This window comes from Camelus bactrianus, chromosome 17 (assembly GCF_048773025.1).
Source record: "Camelus bactrianus isolate YW-2024 breed Bactrian camel chromosome 17, ASM4877302v1, whole genome shotgun sequence".
Taxonomy (NCBI): domain Eukaryota; kingdom Metazoa; phylum Chordata; class Mammalia; order Artiodactyla; family Camelidae; genus Camelus; species Camelus bactrianus.
The window spans coordinates 28,067,423-28,091,687 of record NC_133555.1 but is presented as its reverse complement, the minus strand read 5'-3'; the positions used below and the strand labels follow the sequence as shown (position 1 = coordinate 28,091,687).

At 41.3% G+C, this 24,265-nt stretch overlaps 1 protein-coding gene across 2 annotated transcripts in view; it reads right to left on the bottom strand.

Moving 5' to 3' along the window:
- Positions 1-24,265, bottom strand: part of IL17RD (interleukin 17 receptor D) — a 155,563-nt gene that overhangs the window by 106,511 nt on the left and 24,787 nt on the right. Inside the window, exons 2-3 of one of the 2 annotated variants that reach the window (XM_074344622.1) lie at positions 20,831-20,970; positions 12,340-12,579 (exon numbers count right to left, since the gene is read on the bottom strand). In XM_074344622.1, the coding sequence (XP_074200723.1) occupies positions 12,340-12,381 (42 nt within the window). In that variant the 5' untranslated portion in view covers positions 12,382-12,579; positions 20,831-20,970. The remainder of the gene's footprint in view (positions 1-12,339; positions 12,580-20,830; positions 20,971-24,265) is intronic. The other variant, XM_074344623.1, reaches the window with a different exon arrangement.

Here is a 24,265-nt window from a genome sequence, read left to right as displayed (position 1 = left end):
AGGTGGGTAGTATCTCTGTCTGGAAGAGGAAGCTGAGGCTTAGAAAAGTGGAGCAGCCAAGGTAATGTGATTTTGCTACAAGCCCCTTTGCCCTTTGACTTGTATCTGTGCACCTGAATCCCACTTCCTCACTCTTCTCCATTACCTGGTCCTTCGTCTATGCCACCACCTCCTCCTCCACAACAGCTTCCAAAGGACTTTTCTTGCTTCTACTTTTGTCCCAAACACAATGCATTTCTCCACTCTGGATCCAGAGTGATCTTCAAAAAGGTAAATCAGACCACTGCCTTCTCCTGATTAAAAATCTTCTGCAGTGGTTTTATTCAACGGCCACTTAGAATAAAATCTGTACTGACCTCCTCTCCCATTTTATCTCTTCCTACTCTGCCTTCACCACCTGGCTCCAGTATGCTGATCTCCCATCCCAACCCCAACTTGGTCTTCTTGTCTCAGTCAATCTCAAGGACTCTCACCTCTGCCAGTGCAACAAGACAGCCTCCTATATATGACTCTCTCCTTCCAGCACCCAGAATCCCCTCCCTCTCCTGTCTGCCAGGCCTAAGTGCAGACAACAGACAGCTCAGCTGCTACTAACACAGTGTTCCTGTGCTTTCCATTGTGGCTTCGCACACTCTGCCCATACTTTGTTCTTAAACTCTCTGTGGAGGCAGAGATGGCCCCAGTTTTGCAAGCTAGCCTTGTAGAGACAGTCCTGGGATTGGCTTTGGAACCAGAGAGCAGAGCCAGCTTCACCTGAACCACAGAGGCTGGAAGTGGGAGACAGTAGTTGCCTAAAGAAGAATTGGCATTGCTGCCAGAGAAAGGAAGGATGGGTATTGGGTTCCCCAAACAACAGCATCGACCAGCAGCCCCAGGTGCTGGGATTTCCTGTTCGTGTGCACAACTAGACAGAAATGTTTTCTTTTTCATCTCATTGCCAGAATATTATTCAGGAATTCAGCCAAACACAGCATTATACCCCTTTGGTCATCCAGAGGGATCAGGAGCCACAGAAGGGCTGCCTCCAGGGTAGCTTTCTCTGAGTAGACCTCATGCAGCATGTTGCACCCCTGGGGGAGCTGTAGATTCAATGCTCTGCTTCCTTCCAGATCTCTGCCCATCCTCCCTGACACTCTCCGTACTCCCCTCTGGGTTATTCCCAACCCTCAAAGGTGGTGATGTCAGGGTTTGACCATGAATATCAGGAGTGCCAGGAGCTGAAACGAGGCCAGGACCACATGGGTGTCAAAGAAACACCATGGAAACCAGGAGGCTACCTGTTTCTGAGGCTCCTTAATCTATATGACATTCCACCTTAGATATGAGCCATAATTTACTAACCAATCCCCTGATGAGGGACTTCTATAATCAATGATTCAAAAATATCTGCACACATTTATCTTGATACACTTGTTCAACTATTTTCTTAAGATATATCCTCAGAATCAGAATTGCTGGATTATGCACATTTAAAATGGCCAAGCTGCTCAATATCTTATTGCAGTTTTAATTGGCTTTTCTGGTTGCTAATGAAGTGACCCATGTTCTTATGTATTTAGAGGCCATTTCCATTTCTTTGTTCTGGAGTTGGACTCCAGGAAAAGAATCAGTACTTGGATGATAGAGGGAGAGCCTGAAGGAGGGGACTGGGAAAAGGAAAGCATTTCTTCCTGGGTTTCAGTCACATTACCAATCATCATATAATTGAATGACTGGGGAAGGCAGAGAGCAGCTCCCACTCCCTTTCTAGTCTCCACACCCACCCGCTATTGATTTCCTTCCAAGCCCACAGCTCCCTGCCCAATCTGATCATTGACAGCCTCTGAAAACATGCTGCAGAGTCTAGAGAATGCTCCAACTTTTCTAAAGGAGTGTGGAGAACACAAGAAAGAAAGGCCTAAGTGTCTACTCTAAAACATGATTAGACTGACATCCTCAGGACCAGGGACTGAGGCACCCTTCTGTTTAGAGAGGCCATAAGCATGCATGTGGGGGTGGGATGGGGTGGGAGAACCACACACATCAAAGGATCAAATTTGGTCAGGAAATAAAGGTAATAAACTGGCATCTGGCAACATCCTCCCCATTCTGGTCTTCTTCATTGATTCTTTTCCTCTCATCCCCTCTTTTTAATCTTGACCCTTCATAATATTTGTGAGGCTGCAAGAAGTGAACCTCTGTACTGGAAGCTGAGATAAAATGAGGGGGCCAGCTCCCCCACACAGCCTCCATGGTCCATCCTTCCTCTGGGGCACAGCTGAGCCCAGCTGTGTAGGTGGCCAGAGGATGAAGCCCTTGCCAAATACAACACATGGTCTCACACACCAAGGCTAGGATTGCCTGTGGCCCAGTCACAATTTCAGCCACCCTCCCTATCCCTGTCTGATTCACCTCTCTGCCTCCAACGTCCCGCACTCTGCCTGACACACACCAGCGAGCAAGAAACAGTTGCTGCCTCCACCTCTGTTTGGAATGAAGCTGAGGATTAAACAAATTAAATCACCTTAAAACAAGCTGCTGACGAAATGCGAATATATTTCTCCAATTTACCTATAACCTAACCAGATAAGAAAATCCTTAATACAAGAATTGGGTTTTGTTAGGAGTTAAATTATTCCCTGAAACATAAGAAAGGATAAACTGATCATGGAAATAATTTGTATCCTGAATAGCTTTCAGCTGAGATTAACTGAAGACCATTTTAATAAACAGTGGTTAGAAGCAATGGACCAAAATTCTAATTTTATTTTCGTGTTGTGATGTATATGTATTATGTACTAGTCAAGACATTAAAGGTAAAGGGTGTCCCTCACCCCGTCTCCCAGCAGGCTGACGGTGCACGTTTCCCAGGGCTTTGGGGAGAGCAGTATATGGAGAACCGGTACCCTTCTGAGAGCGCCGGCGGATGTCAGTCTGGCCCCGGGCAGTCTTGGCTCCAACGGGGTAGTTGTCATCATCCCCACTTCACAGATGGGGAAGCCGAGACTCAGCGAGGAGGCCCCAAGCTCCTCTGAACCCCCAAACTTTGCCTCTGGCGCCAGCCCACATCCTTCCCAAGCCGGCCTTGGTGCCGCCCAGACTGCCCGGAGGCCCACGGAGGGGGCAGCCAGAAGATCTGAGGCGGAAGGCCGAATCCAGCACCCAGAAAGCCCGGGACACGCACCCCAGAGTACACGGGGTTCACACGTCCACCGCCACTTTGCATTTCTTTTCCAGGAGAAAATGAATCGCGGCATCCACGACTGTAGCCGCGAGAGGGCGCGCGTGGTCCAAGTCGGAGACGCCCAAACACACCCGGACTGAGCGCCTCGCCGTGAGAGCACAGCATCTTAGGGCACAGCTCCCCTACAGGTGTAAATACTGTTACCCAGAGCTGCTGCTAAGTTTGGGTGGAAGTAGAATTCAAGAGATAGTGAGAAACAAGGTTAAAATCTGGGCTTTCAGTAACGGTGGTGGCTTTGGGCGATTCACTTAACCTCTCTGGATGTCAGTTTTCTCAGTGACCACACAGAAATGACATGGATGCATACCTCAGTGGGTTTTTGCAAATCTAAGGTAAATATGTGGCTATGAGGGTGCATAAACGTGTTCCTGTTGCAGTAACTGTGGATGCAGACCAGGAGTTGATGGAACCAAACCCAGGACAGCCGGATTCCAGACAGTAGAGGAGCTGGCCACATCATGCCTCCTTCCAGAGTTCATACCCTGGTTTGGACCTACACTAGACTGGAAGGCTTTGAACCATATCCTGTTTACCATACATTCATTCTTTCTTTCAAGAAGTGCTCATAGAGTCCCTGCACCATATCAGTCAACGCCAGGAGTTGGGGATCAATGTGAGCCACACAGACACTGTCCTCAATTAGACACTGTCCCAGTTGCCATAGAAACTACAAGCAAGTATTCCATGGGGGGCAGTTGCATTACTCAAATAACCACATGACCAGGGGATAATTAAAAGTAGATGGATTGTCTCCAAAGAAGTGATACTTGAGCTAAGGTTCCAAGTCTAAGAGCTACCTGGGCAAAGAGGAGGGGAGGAAGACTATTTTGAGTAGTGGGAACAGCATATGCAAGGGCCCTGGGACAGCAGAGAACATTGGCATCTTCAAGGAACCAAAAAAGGCCATAGTTGTTGGAGAGTAGGGGAGTGTGAAGAAATGACCAGCAGGGGTAGGCAAGCAGGACTTCACGGCCTGTTTTGAACCTAAGAGTACTCAGCAGCTTCTGAAGGGTTTAAGGGCAATGGCAGGGCTGTATTTTGAAAAGGTCTCTGTATCCCATGTGTCAAGCACAGGGTATTGCCTGGCATGTGGTCAGCATTTGATACACACTTGTTGAATGAATGAATAGCCAGGATCATTACTGAAATTCTAGGATTTAATTTCTTGAATGCAAAAATCATTAAAAAGCCTGGAAAAACATATACCCGTACCAAAGCTCCAAATCATACAAATAAAATCATTAACTTCTTTGTTGTCTTTTAAGGTTATTTCTACTGTAAAATCTTGTTATTTTTAATAAGTCTATTTTGTAGAACAATTTTAGATTTGCAGAAAAATTGAGAAGATAGTAGAGTCCCCATACACTCTGCCCCTAGTTTCCTTGATTATTAAACGTACATTTGTTACAATTAATGAACCAATATTGATAAATTATCATTAACTAAATCTGTATTCAGATTTCCTTCATTTTTACTTCATGCTCCTTTTCTGTTCCAGCATCCCATCCAGGATACCACATAACAGGTAGTTGCCATGTCTCTGGGTCCTCTTGACTGTGACAGTTTCTCAGATTTCCTTGTATTTGATGCTCTTGACAATCCCAAAGAGTATGGCTTAGGATTTTGTAGAATGCCCCTCTATAGGGATATTCCTGATGTTTTTCTTGTGATTAGACTGGATAGTATTATTTTTTACTTTAATCAAACTTATACATGTACAAAGTTTTAAAAGTCTTATTAGTACTAACAAATGTATAATGAAAAAGCCATCCTCTGAATTGTCCCCCGTCACTCTCACTCCCTGGAGCACCCTCCTTCAACTCTTATGCCTGTTTTCTGGCATTTGCTGCCATATTTCTAAATCCCATGTTGATCTTGCCTTTCTTGACTGACCAGTTTAGACACTGGCTCCTAACTTCCTGCTCTTTATGACACATGAAATCGTGCTTTCTTTAGAGTCCCTTCCTCTGGCCACCCACTGAGGTTCATGCTGGGTGTCTTTCCAAGCCCTTCCAGAACCACTCTGATCTGTATAGACCACATCAATGAGCTCTCTTGGCCTTCTGAGTAGGTTGGGAGGATGTGGGGCAGGCAGCTGAGGGGGAGGGAGAGTGAGCAAAGGTGCCCCCAGTTACCTCCGGTTGATTGCTGTCGGGGTTGCATTTTCAACTCTGCTCTCAGCACCCTCTCTATTTAATTCTCTCGAGTTTCTGACAACTGCTCCCCTACTTTGCCTCCTCAGGTATTGAGGAGGAGGGTAATGGCCTTCCCTTGTCACTTCTTTTTACTGCTCAAGCAGTATCTTCTATGAAATTCTCCTTAAATTGCCCCATTTGAGAGCTCTGTCTTGTTGGGATCCTGACTGATGTATTATAATTTTAGTTAAATCAGTATTCAATGTTTCTGTAATTATGACCACATAAAACATATTCACCTTTAAGGCAACTTGTGCTTAATGATGGAAGTTTTTTCCTGTTACCAGGTTTTGCCGGAGCAGGGAGGGAGTGTTAGTAATTCCCTTTTTAAAAGATATATGCCCCCTCGTTACATCTTCCCATACAGTTTTGCACACGGGCAAAGGCATTAGCTTTTCCCTCAGTTCCATTTCACTGGGGAGAGCTCCCCCTGGAGCCCTCACGTCCCTGCCCTGTCATGCGTGGCTGCTCCCCGGGGCTGCTGCCTGGCTGCCACTTCCTTCCTTCTCTCTTGTGCTGGAGTCCTGTGTTCTGTCTCTTTCTGAGTTTTCTCACTCATTCTGGTGGAACATATCCTTCATTAGCTTCTTGAGGAAAGGTGTGGAGGTAAATTTTGTGAGACGTCGAATGTCTAAAAAATATCTTTATTAAACATCATGGTTGATTAATGATTTGCTTGGGTATTGAATTTTGTGTTGAAAGTCATTTTCCCCTGGGCTGTTGAAGGCATTGCTCCTCTGTGTTCGGCTCCCAAGGTTATGGTTGAGAGACTGATGACATCTTTTTATCTCTGATCCTTTGAAAGTCAGCCAGTCTCCCTGTCTCTGACGCTCTATTAGCTGCATTTTTTTTATCTCCGTTGTCCTGAAGTTTCACAGGCGTGAGTCTTTTCATTCATTGAAGCTCTTGCCTTCTGGGAAATACTTCTGAATATTTCTTTGATATCCTTGTCTTCTCCTTTCCTTGTGCTTACTCTCTTTTTGGAAATCTTAAGTTGGATGATAGGTATGTAAATTTATCCTCCAATTTTCTTATCCTTATCAACTATTTTCCATCTCCTAGGCACCTTATTCCATGCTTTAGAACATTTCTTCAGCTAGATCTTCAAAATCAAATGAATTTTTATTTCAGTGATAATATATCTTAATATTGAAGAGCAGCTCTTTCTGATTTAGTGATTGTCCCCTTTTCAGAACATCCTGTTCTTATTTAAAGAAGGTAACTTATTCTTTAATTTTACTCAAGACTACTTTTACTGAAGTTTTCTTCTGTTTCCTCCAAATGCCTTTTTTTAGTTTGTTTGAACTTTTAAATGGAATCAGCTTTTCCTGGCTCCTCTGAAATCAGTCTTAAGGAAATGGATGTGCTTTGTCAGCAGGTTAGGATTTAAACTGGACCATCAACGTCCAGACACAAAGATCCTGGGCAGGTCACAAAGGTCAAGAGGAAAGAGATCCATTGAGCCACTCAAATGGGACATAGTCAATACACAGCCTGGATCAACCATGCCAAATCTAAGCCATCTTATTTCTCCAATTATGGCACCTAGAACTTTCAGCTCTCCATTCACCTTCTACCACAGATTTGTTGTTTTTGTTTTGTTTTGTTTTCTCTAGTATCATCTTGAACCTAAGTGATATGGCTTGTGACATACAGGAATGCATAATCATAGTGACTACCATTTATATATTCAACTGCTCATTTAGCAAGCATTTATTGAGTGCCAGCTATATACCAGGCACTGTGCAAGGCATTAGAAAAGAACATACTCAAGACCTTGAGGTTCCTGCCTTCCAGGAACTTACTGTCCAGGGAAGCGAGTGGGGAACCCACTGCAGTTCCTTATCAGCTGAAGGATCTGAGGCTCAGCGAGGTCCCCTGCTTGGCCCAATGACATGCAGCTGCTTGGAGACTATGCTGCATCATGAACCCAAATCTTCCTCTCTCACATTTTGTTTCAAAGGCTGGGGTATAAAGAGAAGCTGGAGAAAATAAACCACAAAAAGGAGAGTTCTGAGAGAGAGAGAGAGGAAGCTGTGTGAGCGTTCTCCAGAGAAACAGAACCAATAGGACACATACATAGACAGAGAAAGAGAGAGGGGGAGACTGATCTACTGCGGGAATTGGTTCACAAGGAGGGTGTGGAGGCCAAGAAATTCCACAACCTGCCCTCCGCAAGCTGGAGAGCCAGAAGAGCTCCTGGTGTACTTCAGTCCAAGTCCTAAGGCCAGAGAATTGAGGCTAAGTCTCATTCTGAATCTGAAAGCTGCAAACAGGAGAACCTTTGTCTGAGCTCAGGAGACGTGCAGTGCAAGCTCAGGCAGAGAGAGAATTCGCCCTACCTCACTTTGTGTCCTGCCTGGGCGCTCAACAGATGGGATGATGCCCACGAGCACTGAGCAGAGCCATCTGCTGTACTCAGTGCCCCAATTCCAGTGCTAGTCTCTTCTGGAAACACCCTCTCAGGCACAACCAAAATGTTTTTCCAGCTATGTGGGTCTCCCTTAGTCTAGTCAAGTTGACACCTAAAATGAGCCCTACCCTCTGCCCCTGGCGTCTCCCACCCCCATCACGTTTACATTTTAGCAGGAACTATCTCAGGGCAAGTAGCCAGGAACAGGAGCCACAAGGTACTTGGGGAAACAGAGATGAGGAGGAAGAGACACACTACGCTCACTTCACAGTTGTAGGGAGCATCTTCCCTACTCCTCTGGAGTTAATTCCAGTGGAAGAGAATCCTCCCAGTTGAATAACTTGCACGCCTAAAAGCAGCAGGGGCACCACGATGTGTCATTGTCTTATAGGGTGTGCACGGCAGACCAGCACCCTTTGGTTGTGAAAAAAAGCAATGCACCCTGACTTTGGTCTCCCTCCCAACCTAAGGCCCTGGAGCAGAAAACTGTACAGCTAAATTTCTTTGGAGTTGAAGCAAGGGAGTGACAGATTGCAAGGCACTGAGCCAAATTCATGAGCAAAAGGCAGCCTCATACCAGCAACAAAAACCTCAGAGAGCCCTGGGCCCCCCACTCCCTCAAGACCCCTCCCGGCCAAGCTGCTTCCTCCTCCAGTGTGAGCTGCCCTGAGGGTGCAGGTAAGATACCTTCTCCAGAGGAACCCCAGCCCCGACAGGTGGAATCTCCTGCAGGTTAGCAGAGGCGGGGGTTGGGGGGAGGGGAGTGTAGGGTAGAACAGTGCCCCCTCCCTTCTCTGGAGAGATCCAACAATGACTTTCACTGGCCTTGCCTAACACACATACACACATATATTCTAAAATATATATATATATATATATATATATATATATATATATATATATATATATATATATATATATATATATATATGTTTATATAGAATATATATGTATCCTATAATAAATTCTTCCTTCACTGCTGGCTGCCGTTGTGTAATGTCTCCCAGTGTTTCCCTGGGACTCTCCAGGCAGTCTCATTTACTGCCTTGATTGTGCTTCCAGCTTTGTTCACGACTTCCAAACTGCTTTCCATAAAACTGAGCCATATGTACATTGGCCACTCTTAACACAGTTTGTACCTTTAAAAGTATGCATATATTGTTGAGAATGGTGTGCAAGGCCATCGATTGGATACCTTTTTTTGAAACTGGCAATATTTCAAGCTCATTTTAAAAAAATGTTTTTGAAATAATTTTTAAACTTACAGAAAAGTTGCAAAAACAGTGCAAAGAGTACTGGTTCACTCTCCACCCAGCTTCCCCTAATATTAACATTTTGTATAACTATAGCATAATTATTAAAACCAGAAACTTAACTTGATGTAGCACTACTGGGTAATCTACAGATGTTATTGGAATTTTACGAGTCTTCATACTAATGTCCCTTTTTTAAAAAATACATTTTTAAATTTTGGAAAAGTTTCAGATTTACAGAAATATTGAGGAGATAGTACAGAGAGTTTCCATATATCGCACACCCAGTTTCCCCTTTTATTAACATCACCTATTAGTATGATACATTTGCCACCATAAATGAACTAATATTATTATTAACTGAAAGTCCTCAGACTCTCCTTGTTATTGTGTCCTTGACTTGCTAGAATCAATCATTTCTTTTTATTGGAGAATCATATTTAGAAACCAAGATCTGGGCACCAGGTGTGCTCATCACTACTGGGATGTCATTGCTTCTAGGCCCTCTCAGCAGTGAGAGCTGGGAAATATATTCACGTTCATGAACACACACATTTACATATACCTATATTTATTTCTTTATCTATATACACCCAGCAGTTCCCCAGGGTACCTCTTAGTATTCACATAAGTAATAGTTAAGGAAAACTAGAGCAACCAAGAATGACAGGACAATTAAGTAATTAGAGTTTTGAGAATTAAGGTTTGGGTCACTCTACCAGGTAAAGAACTCCAACCAGCTGAGGTTCTGCCTGAGGGTGAGGAAAATATTAAATGGGTAGTGAAGAAGGAAGTTACAGATGTCAACTATAGCCTTAGGCTCAGTTATAGAAACTACATTTTTATTTGCTTGTTATACACACGCGTTTATTTGCATATGCTGATCATTTTCTTCTTTCACTTTCTCATTTGTATTTTATATACAAGTTGCTATAGTTACCTTTAAGTTTGGTCTTTAAGTAACAGAATATTCAGCGGGACTGTGACTGAATTTAAAGAGTAATTAACATAGCCAGCAATGGATACGATAACTGTTGGGACTGTGTATGTCTTCATTTTGGGAAGAGCATGAAAGTGTCTTCATTTCCAAGATAAAAAGCTATATGTTATTAGGTGTAATTATAGAGGTTTTGCTGTATGAACATCCAAAAGTGTGTAAAAAAGAGCACAGGAAAGATGAGGAGACAGAGGGGTGGACTCTGCCAGTTATCAGTTTATTGCCTCCCAAATCTAAATTCATTCTTTACGATAGGAAGTCTTACCAAAGTGGATATAGAGGGAACATATCTCAACATAATAAAAGCTGTTTATGACAAACCCACAGCCAGCGTAATACTCAACAGTGAAAAACTGAAAGCCTTCCCACTAAAATCTGGAACAAGACAAGGATACCCAGTCCCACCACTTCTATTCAACATAGTCTTGGAAGTTCTAGCCACAGCAATCAGGCAAGAAAAAGAAATAAAAGGGATTCAAGAGGTAAAATTATGACTATACACGGATGACATGATACTGTATACAGAAAACCCTAAAATCTCCACACAAAAACTATTAGAGCTGTAAAAGAATTTGGCAACATAGCAGGATACAAGGTTATCACGGACTAGAACAAATAATCCTAACATTTATATGGAATCACAAAAGACCCAGAATTGCTAAAGCAAAACTGAAGAAAAAGAATGAAGCTGGAGGAATAACCCTCCAAGACTTCAAACAATATTACAGAGCTACAGTAATCAAAACAACATGGTATTGGCATAAAAACAGACATATTTGATCAATGGAACAGAACAGAGAGCCCAGAAATAACCCCACAGACCTACAGTCAATTAATCTTTGACAAAGGAGGCAAGAACATACAGTGGAGAAAAGACAGTCTTTTCAGCAAGTAGTGTTGGGAAAACTAGATAGCAGCATGAAAATCAATGAAGTTAGAACACTCCCTCACACCATACACAAAAGTAAACTCAAAATGGCTTAAAGACTTAAATATAAGACAAAATGTGAAAAACCTCTTAGAAGAAAACATAGGCAAAACATTCTCTGACATAAATCTTAGCAATGTTCTTCTAGGGCAGTTTACCCAGGCAATAGAAATAAAAGCAAAAATTAACAAATGGGACCTAATTAAACTTATAAGCTTTTGCACAGCAAAGGAAACCATAAGAAAAACAAAGCGACAACCTATGGAATGAGGGAAAATATTTGCAAATGATGCAGCTGACAAAGGCTTAATTTCCAGAATATATAAACAGCTCATACAACTTAATAACAAAACAAACAAACAAACAACCCAATCTAAAAATAAGCAGAAGGCCTAAACAAGCAATTTTAATGAAGACATACAAATGGCCAACAGGCACATGACAAAATGCTCAATATCACAGATTATCAGAGAAATGCAAATCAAAACTACAATAAGGTATTACCTCACAACAGTCAGAATGGTCATCATTCAAAAGTCCATGAACAATAAATGCTGGAGAGGGTGTGGAGAAAAGGGATCCCTCCTACATTTCCGGTGGGAATGTAGTTTGGTGCAGCTGTTATGGAAAACAGTATGGAGATTCCTCAAAAAACTAAAAATAGACTTACCATATGATCCAGCAATCCCACTCCTGGGTATATACCTGGGGGAAACTCTAATTCAAAAAGATACACGCATCCCAATGTTCATAGTAGCACTATTTACAATAGCCAAGACATGGAAGCAACCTGTATATCCATCAACAGATGACTGGATAAAGAAGCTGTGGTATATTTATACAATGGAATACTACTCAGCTGTAAAAAAGAATAAAACAATGCCATTTGCAGCAACATGGATGGACCTAGAAATCAACATTCTAAGTGAAGTATGCCAGAAAGAGAAAGAAAAATACCACAGGAAATCACTCATATGTGGATTCTTAAAAAAAGGAGTGGGGAGGACACTATGAACTCATCTAAAAAACAGAAATAGACTCACAGACATCATTAACAATCTTATCATTTACAGGGGAAGGGGGTGGGAAGGGATAATTTGGGAGTTTGAGATTTGCAGATGTTAGCTACTATATATAAAAATGGATTTAAAAAACCAAGTTTCTTCTGTATACCACAGGGAACTATATTCAATATCTTGTAATATCCTTTAATGAAAAAATATGAAAATGAATATTTGTATGTATATGCATGACTGGGACATTGTGCTGTACACCAGAAATTGACACATTGTAACTGTACTTCAATAAAAAGAAATTCAATCTCCATTACCTGATACACAGAAATGAAGCTGGGCCAGTTATTTTCTTTCATCAGCTGGCACCATGTTAAACTCTATCAGTAGACTATGGCGGAGAGATATTGCAGGAGAAGGAGGAAGACTGTGTTCCTTCCGGCAGGCTCCTGCCGGGTGGGCTGCTTTTCCCAGCACTCAGCTCCGGCAGCATGGATGGCTTTTCCAGGTCCCGCTGTGTAGACAGCTTCCCCAATACCAGATTCCGCAGCTGGGTCCTGCAGGGCACAGCAGCCATAAGCTCCGATACCCAGCACCTTCCCCCAGCACCTCTTTTGGGCAGTTTCATAGCAGAGTGCCTCCAGTGAGACACCTCCCCGTGAATAATTTTCCTGGCACCATAATGGATGGATTTCTGGCAAGGTCTGACAGTGCAGCACCACAGGACTTCTCTGCTATTCAGTGAGCCATGGCCATGCCCTCTTCAACACGTCAGGGTATCGGCTCTGGGGAAAGAAGGCTCTTCCTTGGGTTGTCTCTCTCAGACCTAGGCAGGAGCTGCTCCTTTTAGAGGCTATTCCTATGTTCTTTAGAGTTCCTTCTGCTTCTTACTAGTCAATTCCTCACTTCTCCAATCTTTTGTTATAATAGTTAATAATACTTTATATTAAACTTTCCCTGTTCAAATTACTGTGTGGTTTCTGTCTCTTAATTGGACCCAGACTAGTCTGTACATAAAATAGTTTCAGAATTGCTAGCTCATTCCCTTGTGAGAGCCATAGAAAGAAACAATTTAATAATGAAACTGTATCTTTGTGTATAGTCCTTTTCATCTTCAGGGTTATAGTATCCAGTCAAATAATTGTTTTTCAGAGTTACTTGGGTTAGGTTTTTTTCTTCCCTACCTCCTCCTGTGTGGTTATATTATTTATTTGTATCACACTTACATTCCTGTCTGCTGGTGTTCCCTTTGGGGTTCTCTTCGCATCCTGGTTGATTTGAATGATTTATCTATTCTGGGAGTATATGAACGATTACCCTGGTTCCAAAAAAGGATATAGGGATACTCAGTGAAGGGTGGTGCCCTCTACCTGTTCCCATTCTCCCCTTCTTTCCATCCCATTCCCATCCACCCATCTTCCACAAGTATCTAGTCTTTTTAGCTTCTGGTTGAAGAATTCTAGAATTCTTTTGCCAGTTGGTATATGGGGGCCTATAGATGAGTTTCAGGCCTTCCCAGAGGGCAAACACTTAGCTTCATATTTCTCCTGTCCCTGCTTTGTTTGCGGGCCAGGGTGAGCCCATCCCAGAGCTTAACAAAAAGAAATATTTGCTGAAGTTGACCACCAGAAGTCATGTTAAAGGGCAGATTAGTCATTTCTATTAAAATAAATGAATTTCTAATTGCTACCAAGCTGCCATTCCACTTCTCAATATTTAACCTCAGGAAAATAATCACATCTCTGCACAGGTAGATGTGTACAAACTTGTTTTCTGTAACATATTTTTAATGGTTTAAAAAAAAATAAACCAAACCAAAGAGGACACTGTTGAACTCATCTACGAAACAGAAACAGACTGGCAGACATAGTAAACAATCTTATGGTTACCAGGGAAATGAAGCGGGAAGGGATAAATCTGAGAGTCTGACTTTTGCAAATGCTAACCATGAAAAATAAAAATAGATTAAAAACAAGTTTCTTGCATATAGCACAGGGAACTATATTCAATATCTTGTAATAACCTTTAATAAAAAGGAATATGAAAACGAATATATGTATATATATATATGTATACATGACTGGGACATTATGCTGCACATCAGAAATTGACACATTGTAACTGACTGTACTTCAATTAAAAAAAAAAACCCAAACCAGAAACAATCTTAATTTCTATCAATAGAGAAATACCTACAAGCATGCAATGGAATGGTCAACCTGGCACAGGATACAATGCATCAGGTTTGTCTATGTTAGTAAGGTAGAGCTATGAGGAGCTTAGAAAAAGTTTTAAGACATATTGATGAATAGGAGGAGGAGCTAATTATAGAAGGATAAATATGGTCTAATATCACTTTTGAAAAACCAGCAAATAAAAGAATACCACATATTTTATGTGGGTACATATATATGTATAAAAATCCACAAGAAAAGGGTTTGGAAGCATATATATCAAACTGAAAGAATGATTTCATTTGGCAGGGGCTAGGGTGGAGGAGACTAGAGATTCGGGGTAGGGGAAGGTTTTAAAAGAAATTTTTATCTGTAATGTGTTCACTTTTTCGGTATTCATTTGTTCATGATGTAATTAAAAAGAAATAAACAAAATGCTGCCTACAGTAACCAAATCTCAAAACCCTTGAAAAAGAGCCACAACTTACTGTAGAAACAGGTGACACACTCAAAACAGTATCTGCCTTTCCCGCAGAAAATAGTGTAAAATGACAAGGAGCCCCTACCACTCTCTCTTTCATAAAATGTAAATCCTTTTCTCAAAATTGCCTGCCACTAAGGCTTATGTCTGCTAATGAAAGTGAGTAATACAAGCAATGCAATAACTTAGAATCAAGATGCACAGCGCACACCATACCCTCCATCTGCATTCTACAGTTAACATTTGATTAGTCCTGCTCTACCACCTTAGATCAGCAAACTGTAAAAGCCCAGTATACACTGTCCGCTTTGGTTCTTTTCACTGAGCTGTACAGTGGATATTTGACCTGAGGAAAGCAACGAATGGCTAAGGACAGAGTCCAGGTATCTCAAGGCCTTTGCTTTTTCCTACAATCATCTGATGACTGAGGTGAGGAAGGAAATAATATTCCCACATCAAGCTTGTTAAATATATTACTAAAGATACAGAGTATATAAAAATACCTTCAAGATTGTATTTATTTTCCTCTGGGGTTGGGAGGGAAACCTAGAATCTTAGCCTTATTACATTAAAGGGAAAAAAGATTAAGATGATAATGAGCCAGAAAACTGACTAAGCCACTAATCAAAGACAGAGACACAAATACAATTAGTGCTTTGGGCAAGTTGCTCCAAGGATTCTCTGCTAATCCTGAGACTTCCAGAGGCTTCGCATGGGGAGCCCCACTTCGGCTGGGACACAGAAAGGTACTTCCTGCCACCATTCTCTGTTTTTTTGTGTGGAGCTTGAGTTAAGACCATGCAAAATAAACAACGGAATTTTGCCCAGGCGTCACATTCCCTTTGGGGAGGAAATTCTACATTGATATTTCAGCTCTTCTGTTTTGGAGTGTATTTTCTGGTATTTTAATTTTTAAATCCTCTAGCCCTTCTGCTGCCTTTTAGGGAAATTGCTTGTGTTTTCTAACTTTATAGACTCAAAGCTACACGTTTGAAAGTTTTTCTTTGACTTACAAAGTTTGCACAAACAGCAAAGAAATCTGGGTGAGTAGGAGGCAACTTCCCCCACCGAATGCGCATCATTTATGCACCTGGAATTGTGATTTTTTTATACAGAGAGAAAAGCATGTTATAAAGCAGCAGGTGTGGCATGATTCTATTTGTGTAAAGTTCATGTTACTCACATGGAGAATGTCTGGAAGGACAGAAGTATCTTGGGGCAGTGGGATTGCTGGGGATTAATTTCTTTTTACTTTCCTATATTGTTTATATTTTAAATATTGAGAATATATTATTTTCATAATGAAAAGGACATTTTCATTCTGAGGCAACAAATGGGGGTGGGTAGGGGATAAAATAACTGGATGAGAAGAAAATGTGACCAGGAACAGTAGGATGCACCAGGACCGAGCTTAGCACTCAAACTCCTCACAGCCTCAGTTGCTGTCCCGTTCCATATCCAGCCCCTGTCCCGGCTACCATCCTTCTGGCCTGCACTCCTCCTCCAGAAGCCTCCTGTCTAGTCCTCCTGTCTACCTCCTTGCCTTTTAATAATTTGTTCTCTACAGAATAGCCAGAGTCATTTTCTTAAAGTGAAAATCTGATGTGCAGTTCCCCCACTTATAACCTTCAGTGATGTCCCATCACACTTAGATAAAAACCAATCTCATCCCAACCTCAAGGCCCTACCTGTTCTGGCCCTTGCCCCTTTTTCTTTTGCTCACTTTATTGATAGTTCCTGGAGCACTCTTTCCTGCCTCAGGACCTTTGCACTTATTGGTCCCTATGCTGAGACAGCTCTTCCCTAAGCTCCTCACATGGTCAGCCCCTGCTCCTCAGAGACTCCAGGAGTAGGGGCCAGGAATCTGCATTTTAAATATGTACTTAATGTGATTCTCATGCACGCTCATGTTTGAGAGTCCCTGTTTTAAAGCACTGGATTTGATGAGCATTCGAAGGGCAGGGAGTTCAAGAACAAACTTCTGACAGATACCTGGAAAACAGCGATTCTCTCTCAGCCCTTGTGAGGCCACGAGGATCCTCTGGGCCGAGATGTTCCTCCAGAGAGACTGGTGTATCAATTCTTGCAGAGACGGAAGTTTAAGGTCTCAAAGGACCTCCATCAAAGGCTATTGTGGCCAGAATTTTAGCTAGGAAAATTCTTTTGTGGTGACTGTTATTTATCCATTTATTAGCAAATTAAACATAAAATATCTACAACAAATTACCTCTTCATTTAAGGTGGGTTTGGAGACTGAGCCAGGAAGAGTTCTGAAGCAAGCAGATTCAGACACCTGCTCAGATATTTACTGCCCACTGGAGGGAGCATGAGGGACAAACAGATGATGCGGGCCCCCTTGGAAGGTACTGGGAACATTAAACAAGTGCTCTCTGAGCTTATACTTAGCACAAGCTCCTATGCTAGGCCCGACGTGGGGGCAGGGGGACATCACAAGATGTACCCAGGGCTGCCCAGCCTGTCCGTAACAGCTCACAGCCCTCAGAGAGGTTATGGTGCAAAGTGGTTAGGGTAGTTTTGTTTTCTACTCTTCTCAAGGAATTTACCACCTGGTGGGCATAAACACAAGTCAGAACTTTACAAGGAGGCTGTAGCAGGAAAAGCAATGGAGATCATTACTTTTTTGTTGGCCTCTCCTCTCTGTGCTCCCTTTTAGGAACCTCTCCCTCACTCCCTGTGGTTCCAGGGGGCTGCTAGTGGAGGTGGTCCCGTCTCCCCCTGGGAGCTGGGCCAGTCACAGTCCTCCCTCAGCCTCCTTGCCAGACTCTGTGGAAGGCAGGCTCTCTTTCTGCTGGACTTGCTAAACAGGCCAGACACGAGCCTTGTGCTGTCCAGTTCCACCACGACATCCGGCAAAGAGAGCCCGAATGACTTTTCATATGAACCTCTGGATCCCAACAGACCGGAAGCTAGATCCACTCATAGTCTGTCCATCATAGGTGCTAATCAAGCCCCTTGTGCTTCAATTAGTTTGAGCTCAGTTTTTTCTCTCATAACAGGAAGAGACCCGACTCATGCACAGGCCTTTGTTTTTTTTGTTATTGTTCCAAGTCTCCAAATAAAAAATGTGCTATTGGCAGAAGATCATCTTTGCAATGTATTAGTGAGGCCAGTCTTGGAATGTAGATGGGCAATGTAACAATGCTACAGCATAGGGGCTTCTATAAATGCTGGGCCAGGCACAATGGGTGGGAATCCACAGCTCTTGGAAGCCGCTCTCATGGGTGCTGAAGTGTCACTGGCTCTTATCACCAAAGTCTCTGCTCTCATACACTGTGACTCTACATTGATCCTTCCAATTCTAACCCAACACCCCAGAGTTCATTCCAGCCCTCCTTCTTTCCAAGCTTCTAACCCCCTTGTCCAACGGCGAAAAACCCAGCTCCCATGGTCCTCCACATACTTACTTACTTAAACCTACAATGCGGAGAAAATAGTTTTAGAATTGCTAATCCATACAATGACAAAAAGCAACTTTACCAACTAGAGGTCAATATTTGTTTATAATTCTTTATCATTAGCTTGAGGGGAATATAGTCAAAACACAGCATGCAAAAGTTACCCCTGCCCTACTTTAGCATATTTATGGTATTCATCTGAGACAACACTGTTGTTTCTGCTTATGTTCAAATTTAAGGGATTTTGATCAACAATCAAAAACTGTTGATTTTAAGGGGGGCGAGTATAGCTCAGAGGTAGAGTGCGTGCTTAGCATGTGCAAGTTCCTGGGTTCAATCTCCAGTAGCTCTGTTAATAAATAAATTAATAAACCTATTTACCGCCACCCCCCCCAAAAAAACACATCAATTTTAATCTTTGAGTATGTGAAACATGAATACAGTTCTGAGAGTCAAACATGCATAATGGGGTACTCAGGCAAGTGTAACCCCTGCTCCCATCCCTTCCACCCTGTTCCTATGTTCCCATTGCACTCCCCCCGACCCCATTCCTTCTCCCTGAAGGTAACCAATCTCATTTCTTGGTTTATCCCTCCTGTGCTTCTCTTTTCAAAAATAAGTAGATACATCTGTGTTTCCTTATTTCTCCTTTTCACACTATAGACACTCTTTTGTACTTTTTGTTGTTCACTTACTAATACATATCCTGAACATCACTTCTTATCAGTTCATAGAGATATTCCACCTTTTTCACAGCTGTGTAGTATTCCACTGTGTACATGTATCATGGTTTACTCAACCACTCTATTATGTGTGGGCATTTAGGTTTCTTCCAAAACTTTGCAATTACAAAGAGTGCTTCAGTGAATAACCTTATGTATAATGATTTTTGTGTTGCTGGAAATGTTTCTTGAGAGTAAACCCCTAGAAGTTACATTGCTGAGTCAAGTGTTAAACATATATGTAGTTTTCTTAGATCTTGTTAGATTTCCCTTTATATGGGTTCTAATTATTTGCATACCTTCCAGCAACATATGAAAGTACTTCCTTGACATTGGTCTTGGTGATAATTCTTTTTGACACCAAAAGCAAAAGCAACAAAAACAAAAATAAACAAGTGAGATTACAACTAAAAAGCTTCTGCACAGCAAAGGAAACCCTTGAGAAAACAAAAAGGCAACATACTGAATGGGAGAAAATATTTGCAAATCATATATCTGATAAGGGACTGGTATTCAAAATACATAAAGAACTCATACAACTCAATAGCAAAAAATAAAAATAAAATAAACTATCTGATTTTTAAATGTGCAGAGGAACTGAATAGACATTTTCCCAAAGAAAACATACAGATGGCTAGTAGGTACATGAAAAATGCTCAACATCACTAACCATCAGGGAAGTGCAAATCAAACTAATGTGACATGTCACCTCACACCCGTTAGAATGGCCATTATCAAAAAGACAAGAAGTAACAAGTGTTGGCAAGAAGGTAGAGAAAACGGAACCCTTTGCACTGTTGGTGGGAATCTAAATTGGTGCAGCCACTATGGAAAACAATACGGAGATTCCTCAAAAAATTAAAAATAGAACTACCATGTGATTCAGCTATTCCACTTCTGGGTAGTTATCCAAAGGAAATGAAAATACTAACTCTAAAAGATATACATACCCTTATGCTCATTGCAGCATTGTTTATAACAGCCAAGAACCAGAAGCAACCTAAGTGTCATCAATGAATGAATGGGTAAAGAAAGTGTGGGATATGTGTACAGCAGAAAATTATTCAGTCATAAAATAGAAGGAAATCTAACCATTTGTGACAACATTGAGTGATCTTGAGGGCATTATGCCAAGTGAAATAAGTTAGACAGAAAAAGACAAATACCATGTGATCTCACTTATATGTGAAATGTAAAAAACAAAACCAAAAACTGAACTCATATAGAGAACAGATTGGTGGTTGCCAGAGGTTGGGGGTGAGGCGTGGGTGAAATGGCTGAAGGCAGTCAAAAGGTACAAACTTCCAGTTATAAAATGAATCAATCCTGGGGATGTAATGTACATCATGGTGACTAGAGTTAATAATACTGTATTGTATATTTGAAAGTTGCTAAGAGAGTAAACTTTAAATGTTCTCATCACAAGAAAAAATGTGTAGTGATGAATGTTGACCAGACTTATTGTGGTGGTCATTTTGCCATATATACAAATACTGAATCATTATGTCATATACCTGAAATTAATATGCCAATTATATTTTAATTTCTTTTAAAGGCGAAAAAAGTTCTTTGTCGGATATTTCCAACATCCAAGCCATCTTGGGGCTGGTGTTTGTTGATTTTCTTTTCTCATGAGAATTGATCAGTCTTTTGTGATTCTTTGTATGTCAAATAATTTTTTATTGCATCCTAGCCATTTAAATATTATTTATGATACTCTGAGTCTTGTTTAATTCTTGTGGACAATTTTTTTTTAAGCAGGCAATTGACCTGGTTAGGCACAGGTTGCAAGCTCAGTTCTGTGGTCTGTTTCTGAAGCCAGTTCAATTTTTGAAGGCTTGGCAGTGCTATTTATTTATTTTGCACGTACGCCACCCACAGGCAAGCCAACATCTAGGCAGCTCTCTATCCTGTTGTTTAGTTCGCAAAGGCTTTGGCGTTCTGTTTAGGATCAGACACTTGCAAGTGCAGCACAGGGGAAGTCCAGGAATTTGTTTATAACTTTGTACGATTACCTCCTCAAGCCTCCTCTCTGTGATCTCCCTCACATTCTCCCGTTCACAAGGGTTCCCCTTTATAGTCCTCTGGCCAGGCAGGGCTTTAGTATCCTCTTTGCTGTGCGCTTTCCATGACTATACCTGCTTCTGTGGCCAAGCTGTGGGAAGATAGGGAGATAAATAAAAGCAATGAGGATTCCTTCTACATACTTTGGACCACAGTTCCTCTGGTCAGAGTAAAGAATTAGCTTTACTTGGAGCATAAAGACAGAATGAGTGTGCTAACTTCATTTTAACTGGAACCGGAGGGCTCTTAGTATGATTTTAATTTGCATTTCTCTTATTATAAGTGAATTTAATATCTTTTTGTACATTTAAGGTCCACATTAAAATGTCTTTTGATTAATTTTTTGTTCATTTCTCTTGCTTACTTTTCTATGGGATTTCTGGTCTTTTTTATGTTCAAATATTTAAGGGATATTAGCCACTTATCTGTGATATATGCTGCAAATATTCTCTCCTGGCTTTTCATCTTTTACTTTGCTTATTTTTTAACCATGAAAAAAGTTTTTATTTTTATTTAATTAGGTTTGTCAATTTTTTCCTTTATTGAATCTGGATTTTGAATCAAAGTTAGAATGTTTTTCTTTCCCTATATACAAATTATAAAGAAATTCACCGATGGTTTCTTCTAGTACTTGTGTGGTCTCCTAGTTAATATTTAGGTCTCTAACTCATTTGTGTATCGTATGAGACATAAATCTATTTTATTTTTTTTCCAAATGGCTATCTAGTTTTCCAAGCACAATTTATTTTAAAGTCCCTTTTTGCTCCATGATTTACTAAATTTCTTTATATAGTTGGATCTATACCTGAATTTTCTATCCTATTCCATATATTTGCCTATTCATTTGCCAATGATGTATTTTTTAAATTACAGTTTTTATAGAATGGCTTAAGGTCTGGGCTGTTGTAGATTTTCTGTTTTGGTGTTTCCTTTACTATTGTTCATTCTTGTTTGTTTGTTTATTGGGGGGGTAATTAGGTTTATTTATTTATATTTAATGGAGGTACTGGGAATTGAGCCCAGGACCTCATACATGCATGCACTCTACCATTGAGCTATACCCTCCCCCCCCCATTTTAATTTTTCTGGATGAACTTTCTTTCCTAATATATTTATTGAAGTATAGTCAGTTTACAATGTTGTGTCCATTTCTGGTATACAGCACAATACTTCAGTCATATAGGAATATACATATATTCGTTTCCATATTCTTTTTAACTCTAAGTTACTACAAGATATTGGATCTATTTTTCTATATGAACTTTAGCGTTAACTTTTCCCCTTTAACCATGCAATCTCCTCTCTTCCTTCTTTTCTACCCTCTTCCCCCTAAAAGCATTGTCTTTCCAAAGGCTGCTCCTGCACACTTTTTAGTCCCTAAAACGGGATCAGTGCTTTGATCTAGGAAGACTCTTTTCACACTTAAGGTGGACTTACAATTTTCTTTTTAAATTTGAGATAGTTCACATACCATAAAATTCATTCTTTAAAAGTGTACAATTCAAAAAAAAGTGTACAGTTCAGTTTTTTTTAGTATATTCACAAGATTTTGCAACCATTATCACATCTAACTTCAGAACATTTTCATCATCCCTCAAAAAACCCACATAACCCATTAGTAGTCATTCCCCAGCCCTGTTCCCAGCACTCAGCAACTACTAACCTACTTTCTCTCTGTTTTTTGCCTATTCTGGACATTTAATATAAATGGAATCACACTGCATGGGTTGCATGTGCCAACAGGCACCTAAGGAGGCCACTGTTCTGCTGTGCAGCTTTTGAGTCTTCTCACATATTGTTCCCTCGCGAGGAACGCCCTTCCATCAACACCCAGCTCCTTCCCACATTGTGCCTTAGTCGTTTCCCAGACGCATCCATGTAGAGGCAACAAGTTGAGGACTGATCTCTACACATCCTTCTGATCCCTCCCCTCCTATGGCCTACAGTACTCCTGACCATCTACACACATTACCTTAGTCCTTAGTCACATGCTTCCCTATGCTATTTTCTTACTGTTTCATATATTCCTTCATTCACTCATTCACTGTTGATCGTGGGCCAGCCATTTGCCACGACTGTGCTAGGCACTGGGTACAGTAAGTCCCAAAACAGCAAAGACCTGGTTTGACTTGTTTACCACTCCATCCCTAGAGCCTCACATAGTGACTGGCTCATGGAAGATGTTGAATAAATATTTGTTGAATAACTGTTGAATAGTCTTTTCTCTCCACCATATGGTGAGGTCCTAGAGACCAAGAACTGTTTTAATCTGTTCTATGACTGACTGAGAACTATGTACCATACATTGTTCCAGACATGAAAACACTGTTCTAGACAACTTCCTTTACTTCTTCTATATTCCCTAGCACATGATTATAACCAGAGCTAACATTAACTGAGGGTTTTATATGTGCCAGGCATTAGTCTAAGTCTTATCCATTATCTCACTTGATTCCCCCAATTATTCTATAAAATAGGCCTCATTATTATCCCCATTTTATAGATGAGGAAACTGAGGCTCAAAGAGCTCGAGTAACTGGCCAAAGGCTACTAGCTACTGGGGTTTGAACCCAGGTGATCAGACTCTAGCGCAATCTCTTGACTACATTACTAGGTTGCCTTCAATGAGTATGTTTTGACTGACTGACTTGATTGAACAGGAGAGATCAAGGAAAGCCATGCTGGTGGCATACACAAACCTACAAATAACCACCAAATAGGGGTCGGGCCTTATAAAAATGACAAGTCGTTATGCAATTCCTTGACCAACACCAGATATAATAGTTGCATGGTCTTTGCAAGCTTATGGTGTGGTAAATAGGACATAAACTATGATATCATTTATTTCACTGAAATCACCCAGTCATAAAATGCTAAACAAAGGAGATGGCCCACTAGGCCATCCAAGGACTGGAAGAAGAGAACAAACACTAAGTTCCTAAATGTTGCTAACTCTTTACTAAACTGAAGGCAAGCAATAAACTTTCTAGGCTGAAAGTTCATTTGTCAGACTCAGTAATGCTGGTTGACATCAACAGGCTTGCCAAGGCACTAGCAGGGAAAAAGGAAAAGGGTGGGAATAAGAAAATCGGAGGGAGGAAAATGGAAAAGGGGAAGCCACCAAGTACTGCTTTGGCTGCTTTTCTGCTGTGGGCTGGTGCCACAGCAGGAGACAGAACCGTCAAAATGAGCATTAATTTAGCCAAAGGACCGTGGGGTGGGGGTGGGGGGTGTTTAGTTCTATGGGGCTCAGTGAAACGGAGATAGCAAATCTCTATTTATCATACTTTGATTTGGGTCCCACATCAAGTAAATAGAGTCCTGTGCTTAGAAGTAAGCACAAGGCCTAGGTTGATGCTGTGTGTTGGTTTGGTAATGGGGGATTT